This window comes from Alosa sapidissima, chromosome 24 (genome assembly GCF_018492685.1).
Source record: "Alosa sapidissima isolate fAloSap1 chromosome 24, fAloSap1.pri, whole genome shotgun sequence".
Lineage (NCBI taxonomy): Eukaryota > Metazoa > Chordata > Actinopteri > Clupeiformes > Clupeidae > Alosa > Alosa sapidissima.
The window spans coordinates 28,262,809-28,272,261 of record NC_055980.1 but is presented as its reverse complement, the minus strand read 5'-3'; the positions used below and the strand labels follow the sequence as shown (position 1 = coordinate 28,272,261).

At 42.5% G+C, this 9,453-nt stretch overlaps 2 protein-coding genes across 3 annotated transcripts in view; one reads left to right on the top strand and one right to left on the bottom strand.

Annotated features, from left to right (window-relative positions):
• Positions 1–1,267, bottom strand: part of dhps (deoxyhypusine synthase) — a 12,793-nt gene extending 11,526 nt beyond the window's left edge. For both annotated transcript variants that reach the window (XM_042083334.1, XM_042083333.1), the window contains exon 1: positions 1,141–1,267. The gene's annotated coding sequence lies outside the window, so the exon portion shown is untranslated. The remainder of the gene's footprint in view (positions 1–1,140) is intronic.
• Positions 1,268–4,371: 3,104 nt separating this feature from the next.
• On the top strand, positions 4,372–5,554 carry LOC121700393 (guanine nucleotide-binding protein G(I)/G(S)/G(O) subunit gamma-12-like). Its single transcript, XM_042083335.1, has 2 exons — positions 4,372–4,493; positions 4,887–5,554. The coding sequence occupies exons 1-2, from the start codon at positions 4,401–4,403 to the stop codon at positions 5,010–5,012; spliced, it is 219 nt and encodes a 72-aa protein (XP_041939269.1). The 5' UTR covers positions 4,372–4,400; the 3' UTR covers positions 5,013–5,554.
• The last annotated feature ends 3,899 nt before the right edge of the window (positions 5,555–9,453 follow it).

The following is a 9,453-nucleotide window of genomic DNA, read 5'->3' as shown; positions in this document are numbered from 1 at the left end:
TTACAGATGAAGGGTAAGAAAGCAAGCGTGAACATTAAATGTATATTTACACACATCTCAGCAGGCTCAGAATACATTTCGAAAGAAAAGTGGGAAAAGCAAATCTCAGAGTGCTTGCACGAACAACAGAATGTTCACTGCACCAGTGTTTACATTGAATCATACCCTTTGCACATTGTGTCCGTTTTCAACTCAGCCCAGGTACTTTGGGACCAAACCGTGACGTTCAATCAGGAAACCATAGCAAAACGGTGGTGTCACAGAAACAGAAACAACTTCATCAGAACTATATACTGATGCATTAAAAAATATATCTGTTGCGGCAAGTTCTTCCTGCTTCGACTTGCTCCGCTGTGGCATGCTATTTTACTGTGTAGAGTAAGATACACACATCACCTCTCTGCAGAACAGGACAGGACAGGACCATAGGATTTACAGATGGTTCCACTGCACACTTAACCTGACTCTCGCCAGATGAATTTCGTTCCGCCTAGCTCCACTAGAGTCAGGTTACTGCACACTGCCTTGTGCCGTGTTTTCGAATGCACCTCACATAACGATATGCATAAAGGCGTCTGCCAATGAAACACCCTAAATGTCACTCAAATGTTTTCATACGCACACTGTTAGCTGACAGCACCACACATCTGAAGAGTGGGCGGACGCATGCAGGGCTGTCACGTCAGATCATCGGGCACATGAATCCAACCGATATAAAATGACCCAGACTTGTTTTAACACGGATACTTAAAAGCAAAAGCCGACACAGTTGAGTAAAATACGCAGATAAACGACAGACGAACCCATCTATCGGTTTACACTGGACACTTCCATAGGCTACTGGCTCGCATGATGTGATACTGTTAGGAAAGGCTTCGCTACTGTTTATATTTATGAAATTACATGATACCAGTATCAGTTCAACAGTGGCTACAGTTACATAATAAATCATGGGAAGGTCTGTCTTTGAAAATGTCACCATTCTGAAAAATTTCACCATTCACTTCCCAACTATTGCAGTTAGCTAGTTCTTGCAGCTAACGTTAGCTTGGTGCAGTCCACCTGACCTAATGAATAATGTGGTAGGCGATTCAAAACATGTCGGATAATTTTCTTCTGAGATATCTCTAAGTAACTTACCTCGTAGTCTTCCGCGTAGTGTATAAGTGGGTTTGTGTACTTTATTGGAGTTGTGTCTGAACGTTTCTGAGTTGGCTAAACGTGCAGTAACTCTGACATTTCACCCACGTTTTCCAAACAACTACGGCAGGCCAAGGAGGACATCAGGGAAATATTGCGTTCGGGAATTGTTTTTTTTGGCTCTGAGCGCCACAGAACAGGTTATGTTGGAATTCTTCTCATTCAGGCTAGCCATTCCAGTCTTCCTGGATCCAAGTTTGAAGTTACTAAATTAAAACCTAAATAAAGCGTTCAGCTGTTGGCTGCTACAGTGTAAATATTCCCGTGATTTTGCAAATTAGTTAAGCATACATACAGTATAAAGACCATTCAAATACACAAATATTGGCCCACGAGCCATCGGACAGACCCACCTTCCTACTCCATTCAAGTCAAGTCAAGTCAAGTTTATTTATATAGCACATTTCGTACACAGATGTCATTCAATGTGCAAACAAAAGCAAACAGTAATAGCAAATAAAAGCATAGAAGGGCAACAGTCAAAGAGTTTAAAAGGTAAAAATCATAATAAAAAAGAAAACATAAACCCACAAGGTAAAATTATTTAAAAATAAAGAATAATTAAAAGGACAAAATAAAAGACACAAGGCAGAATAAATTTCAAAGCAGATTCAGAATTTGTAACTCAGTGCAGTTAGCAGAAAGCATCTGAGAACAGTTTGGTCTTTAAAACTGGCTACAGTTGGGACCTTTTTGATGTCATCCGAAAGTTGGTGCCAGACACTTGAAGGTAGACCATTTAAAAAGTAATCAAAATACCCATTTCATGTTAGGAAGGTGGTACTTTTTCAATCATTTTGCCAATAAAAGGTAGATTGGATATGGGCCTGTAATTATTTAGCATGCAGGCATCCAGGTTATTCTTCTTGAGAAGTGGCTTTATAACAGCTGTTTTCAGTGACTTAGGAAAAGTGCCAGACAGAAGTGATACATTTACAATGTGAAGAACATCTGCCGCTATAAGGTGAAAAACAGTTTAGAAGAAATTGGTAGGCAGAGTGTCTAAGCCACATGTGGAAGGGCTGAGATTCTGTACCGTTTTAACTTCTCGACAGTTGAAAATAGAACACGAGTGTTATTTGAACTTCTACTGATGATGTTAGAAAAGAAAGACTGTCTTCCTTTGCATATTTCAGAGTTATATGTGCGGAGCATCTCTTTATGGATTTCATAGTGGATCTGAAGTTTGTATTTACGCCATTTTCTTTCAGTCTTCCTACACTCTCTTTTTAGAATTTTAACTGCTGGATTTTGCTTCCATGGTGCTTTCTGTTTGTCCTTAACTTTCTTGAGTTGCAATAGAGCAATGTCATCCATAATGTTTGCCATTTTTGCATTAAAGCGATCCAATAATTCTACCAAGTCTGACAGTTGACTTGACATCTGTGAAAGTGCTGCTCAAAGAGAGCACTTGTTTGATCATTTATGATTCTCCTTTTTACTATCATAGCTGTGTTTTGAGTGTGTGGGGACATAGACACACCAAAAAACACGCAGAAATGATCAGATAACGAAAGGTCTTTAACAGCTGTAGAGACATTGAGACCCTTTGTGATAACAAGGTCGAGGGTATGGCCGAGAGAGTGTGTTGGCCCCTGTACATGCTGTGTTAGGGAGAAACAGGATTATTCACATGCAAGTTTAGATCCCCTGATATAATAAGACAGTCAAACTCTATGCAAATGACTGACAGCTCTTCCTAGCTTCCCACCCAGCTCTTCAAGAAAGACTTTAGCTGAATGTTTTGGAGGCCTGTAAATAGTCAGTAATAAAATCTGAGGAGGAGACTTAATGCGTGCGCACAGATATTCAAATGAAGTAAAGTCACCGAATGATGACTGATTGTACTGAAAAGATGTTTTGAAAATTGTGGCTATCCCCCCACCTCTTTTATTTGCTCTGGTAGCATTCAAAAAGCTGAAATTTGGGGGAGCTGATTCGATGAGAGTAGTAACACTGTTTGCTTGATCTAACCATGTCTCAGTTAAAAGTAAGAAATCAAGGTTGTGTGTGCAAATCAGATCATTTATTAAGAATGATTTGTTTGAAAGAGATCTGATATTTAGGAGTGCTAGTGTAGCTGTAAGTGTTGGGGAAATATTATCCACGGGGGAAATCTGAGGTGGTTGTGGTACGGGTAGGAGATTTGACTGGTTTGCCCTGTAAGCTCGAAGCACTAGTCTTCTATTACTTGTCAATACAGGAATAGAGAATGTCATGGGCTTACTGGGTCCCGGCATGTTCTCAAAACTACTGTCAGTACCATTTCTATTGCAGGGACCCTGAGAATATCATGTAATACAATCATATAATTGTCCACTGCAGCTGCCATCAGTATTTTCCGCTGCACATTCCGTGCTTTATGCCGTCTGCTGAGAATATGAACTAAGAGGTTGCTGCTGCTTAAGACATCCTTCTGGAGGGAGGAGGTGCCCTGTGCTTCTCTGGTGCTAAAGGTCTTGGGCTAGTAAAACACTCATTCAGTAAAACACACATTCAGCAGCTCAAACCTCTGCCAGGTCCTTTACCTGTGACATTTAGGAGGGATGTCTTTCAGATGATTAATACCCACAAAGGGAGAAAAGTTGAGATGGGTTTGCCCCCACACATGCTTTTATCCTCAGTGTGTGTGTGTGTGTGTGTGATGTGGCAATGACATTTGCAGCCCTGTGTGTGAACCCTTTTAAGAACAACTTCACACACACTTTCATCTGGACTCCACCTCATGGGGTGTCTGCGTGCACGTGTGTGTGTGTGTGTGTGTGAGTGAGAGAGAGAGAGAGAGGTTAAATAGGACCCTGACCCCCTCGTCCATGCCCAATGCTAAGCTGGTGTGTGTGAATGTTCCGCCTGGTCTCACCATTTGAACTGCATGGACATCTGCAGGTGAACTGAACCCAGAGGTAGGAGCAACACACACACACGCACGCACGCACATTGCAATGCAGGTAAATTAACACAACTTTCTCTTTCATCAGTACAGACACCAACGCTGAAGGTTGTGTGTGAGATGAGTGTGTGTGTGTAAAACCACTGAGCCTGGAAAACAGTGTATGTCTTGCCGTCTTGTGTGTGTGACCTTGCCTGCAGTGTGTGTGTGTGTGTGTGTGTGTGTGTGCGTGACCTTGCCTGCAGTGTGTGTGTGTGTGTGTGTGTGTGTGTGACCTTGCCTGCAGTGTGTGTGTGTGTGAGAGAGAGCGATGGAAGGGAAGGTGTGTAGTGGGAACAACGTGCTCCAGGCGAGAAAAGCAGTGGAGCAGCTCAGAGTTGAAGCCAACATGGACCGGGTCAAGGTCAGTGTCGTGCGTGTGGAAAACACATTTTCTTGTTTCTTGACTGATTGACTGGTGACACTGACCACCTGAGAAACACGAGGGGAAGAGCATTTACTGGGTAAAAAAAATGTATGTTGATTTGTTATCTGTAAGAATCAGGATTTAGTCTGTTATTCCTAGTGAGTGTACATATCTGATTGGCTATGGGCTATAAAGGCGTGAATGTGGATGTTTAATCTGAGAGAGACTTTAATTGATTATGATGCGTAACTAAATTAAAATGATCTTAGTAAGAGAGGGTAATCTTAGTAAGAGAGTGAATGTGATTGGTTATTGCCGTAAGAGAGTGAATGTGATTGGTTATTGCCGTAAGAGAGTGAATCTGATTGGTTATTGCCTCTCACCCTTTAGATCTCGGTGGCAGCGGCTCAGCTGGTGCAGTACTGCCAGGAGCACATCCGCTCCGACCCGCTGATCACAGGCATCGCCACCTCCGCCAACCCCTTTAAGGACAAGAAGACCTGTGTACTGCTCTAGACCTGAGTACTACTCTAGACCTGAGTACTGCTCTAGACCTGCGTACTACTCTAGACCTGAGTACTACTCTAGACCTGAGTACTGCTCTAGACCTGCATACTACTCTAGACCTGCATACTACTCTAGACCTGCGTACTACTCTACTCTAGACCTGCATATTACTCTAGACCTGCGTACTACTCTACTCTAGACCTGAGGTCTACTCTATACCTACGTACTACTCTAGACCTGTGCACTATTTTAGACCTGAGTACTATTCTAGATCTGCGCACTATTTTAGACCTGAGTAACTCTAGCTCTAGACCTGCGTACTACTCTAGACCTGAGTAGTACTAAATACTATTTTAGACATGCATAATCTAGATCTGTGTACTCTAGACCTGAGTGCTATTTTAGACCTGAGTACTCCTCTGGCTCTAGGCCTGGGTACTATTTTATACCTGAGTAGACCTGAGTACTACTCTAGACCTCCGCCAAGCCCTTTAAGGGTGTTGTTACAGACCTCTGAGGTGCTCTGGATCCCCTCTCTACCTGGATGCTACTCTGGCACCTCCTACTGGCAGACACCCACAGGACAAAAGAAGGGAAAACAACTTTTGTTTAGTGCTGAGATAGTGTTGAATAATTTACAAATAAAAAGGTGGAATAAACATGCTAAAGGTTATGAATACAACAGGGCTTAATATGCACCTCAGACTGTGTGTGTGTGTGGTCGCACACAATGTAGAGAGAAGAGCCTCATCTTAGAATGATAGTGAATTTATGTAAAGAAACATCAGACATCACACGTTTACTCATTTGTACAAATGTAACATGAAAAATGTTGTTTCTGTATATATTAAATAAAAAACCAAAAGCAAGCAAATACAGAAAAGTAAAAAAGGTTATTTAATTGTGAATTTACTTTATATCACAATAAGTCCAGCCATCACAGAAATCCAGACATGGAGAATATCTACCCCAGTGCAGAGACTAAGGGGGGGGGGGGGGAGAGAGAGACAGAGAGGGGGGAGAAAGAGAGAGACAGAGAGGGAGACAGAGAGAGAGAAAGAAAGAGGTAGAGAGAGAGCGAAAGAAAGAGAGAAAGAAAGGGAGAAAGAGAGGGAGAGAGACAGAGAGAGAGAGGGAGAAAGAGAGAGAGAAGGAGAGACAGAGAGAAAGAGGGAGAGAGAGAGAGAGAGTGTCCACAAGAGAGGGGGCCACTGGGGGGTCTCCACACTACGATAGAAAGAGAGGGAGGTAGGGAGAAAGAGAGGAAGGGAGGGAGGGCGAGGCGGGGTAGATGGGGGGAAGAGAGGATGGAGGGAGAAAGAGAGGGAGGGAGAGATGGAGATGAGATAGATATGTTAATTGAGGGAAGAGAGGGATGGAGAGAGGGAGGTATATAAATCGCACACACACACATACACACCTGAAGCTATTTGCACCAGGGGTCTCCAACCTTTTTGGGAATGAGGGCAGGACATTCAGCACTATTGCCCCAGCTGTGGCGCAACTGGCTGGGGCACCTGCACCGTACGCCGGCGACCCGAGTTCGATTCCCGCCCCGTGGTCCTTTCCGGATCCCACCCCTGCTCTCTCTCCTATTCACTTCCTGTCACTCTCCACTGTCCTATCATCAAAGGCATAAAAAGCCAAGAAAACAATTTTCAGCGCTATTGCTACACCTGTAGTCTACGGAGGAGAAAGGGCGCGTGAGCTAAAGCAATTGTTTTTCAGTCCTTCAGAACAATCGAATTTGGGCTGTTAGCTCTGAAGCTGGCAGGACTACTGATCCTTTGGACGACCTTTTTCATGCAGAAAAAAATCACAATGCGTTCAATTTCCTCCAGGATTACACTTTAAGATAGAACACATATTTTTACTCTGCTTGATTTTATTAGTCCAGAGCAATCGCCCCATTTATCGATGATAATTCCAGACAAGCTAATGCTAATGTTAGCAACTGATCCTAATCCAGTAAGTGAAGCATTACAAAACTGACTGTCAATTCGCCTTATCCACCCCGTGGCCAGACCGAGGCTACATGGTACACTTGCCATTACACCTCAGTCCAGCAGATGGCGGTGGTAATGCACTCCGTTTGCAAACTGCCAAAAAAACTGACTGAAGAAAAAGAACAGGCCAGTGAACCCTTCTTTTTCGGTGAGCTTTTTTTTTGGCAGTTTGCAAAAGGAGTGCATTACCACCACCTATGCTAGGCTGGTGGTGTCGCCAGACGGCTGGATGAACTGGAGAAAGTATATAAGTATAGTATATATACTCTTTTGATCCCGTGAGGGAAATTTGGTCTCTGCATTTAACCCAATCCATGAATAAGTGAAACACACTCAACACACAGTGAGGTGAAGCACACACTAATCCCAGCGCAGTGAGCTGCCTGCAACCACAGCGGCACGCGGGGAACAGTGAGTGGTTAGGTGCCTTGCTCAAGGGCACTTCAGCTGTGGCCCACTGGTCGGGGCTCGAACCGGCAACCCTCCGGTTACAAGTCCAGAGTGCTAACCAGTGGGCCACGGCTGCCCACAAGGTAAAACAAAATCAATTGTTTAACTCAAGGGGAGGTGGAAAATGAGTGTAATTCCCCAAAATGGTGGAATACCCCTTTAAATACAATTTTGTTTTACAGAGGCCCTCAAGAAGAACCCCCTTACCAGCACTACCAATCAGCAGGAGGAGGAGCGGTCATTAGGGAAATGGTTCCTGGGACAAGGGACAGGGGAGGGCTGAGGGCAGCCAAGTGATTTAATTTAGGCATTGCTGTTTGTAACTAGTTCGTATTGTTGTTGTTCTCTGTGTTGATGTTGATGTTCTCTGTGTTGTAATTTATTAAATGATTATTATTAAATGCAGAAAAAGAAAATTAGGCTGCTTTTTCTGCTGTTTGGTGGGACCTTAGAGCCATAGCCCCCTGGAAGTGACTAATATTATTTTCTAGTGAATAACAAATGGGTTTTGGATCGGTATTATATGTTGTAAACATTGTGAATTTAATTATATGTTATTATAAATGTTGGAGCCATATGAAATTGAAGATAGGACCAAGATTTTTTATGCATTGCCCAGCTTTGCCCGATAATTAATAACTATAATCTTGCATGCAACCCATTTGGCCAATGTGTAGAACCTAGACAGAATATTAAGGTGGGGCGTGGATGGGTCTGGCATTTATTGCCCAGTTTGGAGCATAAAACCCATTGTAATCCTGCCTGAAGCCCATGTGGACAAATGGCATGGGGCCACTATAGAATCTGCGATTCAATCCTCCTATACCCCATAATTTAAATCATGTAGTACCCATGTAGAACCCAGGTAGAATTTAAGGCTGGGGCCCAAATGTATGTTGCCCAGTTGGGACCCAAATAAAACCCAGTGCAATCCTGCATGGAGCCCATGTGGGCAAATGACATGGGGCCACTTTGGAACCCGCGGACAATCACATATTGGACCATATTGGCTGGGATGGTGTTGCCATATGGCAACAATTAATTTATCTTAGGCTTTCTAATTGGCAGTATCACAAAACAGTTTGTTACTATTTGTATGTGAAAAAAGGGGACTTTTGGTATAAAAAATATATTGTTAGTTCACATGACCAGGATATATTGTTAGTACTTCCTATTTCTACAGAAAGGAACCTCTGACCACACACACACACACAAACGATACTTGAAGTCATCTTGGTCCTCTTTATGCCCATGTCCTGGGCACCAGTACACCCAACACACACACACACACACACACACACACACGTAACACACACATACAAAAAAATATAACGATTGCAGACAGTTACCGTGGGTCACAACTTCACAAGTGCATTTGGTTACAAGACTAAGGAAAATGAGTGAACATCAGCTTATCTGAGAGAACTAAACTAACAACTAACAACAATTGGAACAAAAGACAGCAACTAAGACAGAACCCTTCAGATGTCAGCTATAGCTACAAAACCACAACTTGTTCTTACATGTGTAGCAGGGCGGAGGTAGATGTTTGTATGTAAATAGTCGACTACGCCACCTGTGAGTGTTAGGCCCTCCCAGGAACTAGGAACCTTTTGGTCAGTTTAGACCCCATTGCACTCTAAACCCGAACTAGTTGTCATTACTAGAAAATTGCGTGGAAACCGATTGCCTTAAACCATTCTAGTTTTTACAAAACATAAAACTAAACATGTTTAGTTGTGTCAACTAACAACCTTATGTTGATGCTGTAGACAAATTAAGCTTACATTAGTAGTCTTTACTAAAAATCTTTAGTTCACTTAACTTATTGTTTCAGAAGTTGCAGTTGTATAAAATAACTAGGTTAAAATGCATGTTAACAAATTCATATGAACTAAGTTCTGTAGATAGGCCTATTGTTTTTTATTTTAAGATTAGGGTACTGTATTAATTTAATTGTTTTATTAAAAATTGAAAAGAAATTCATCACAATG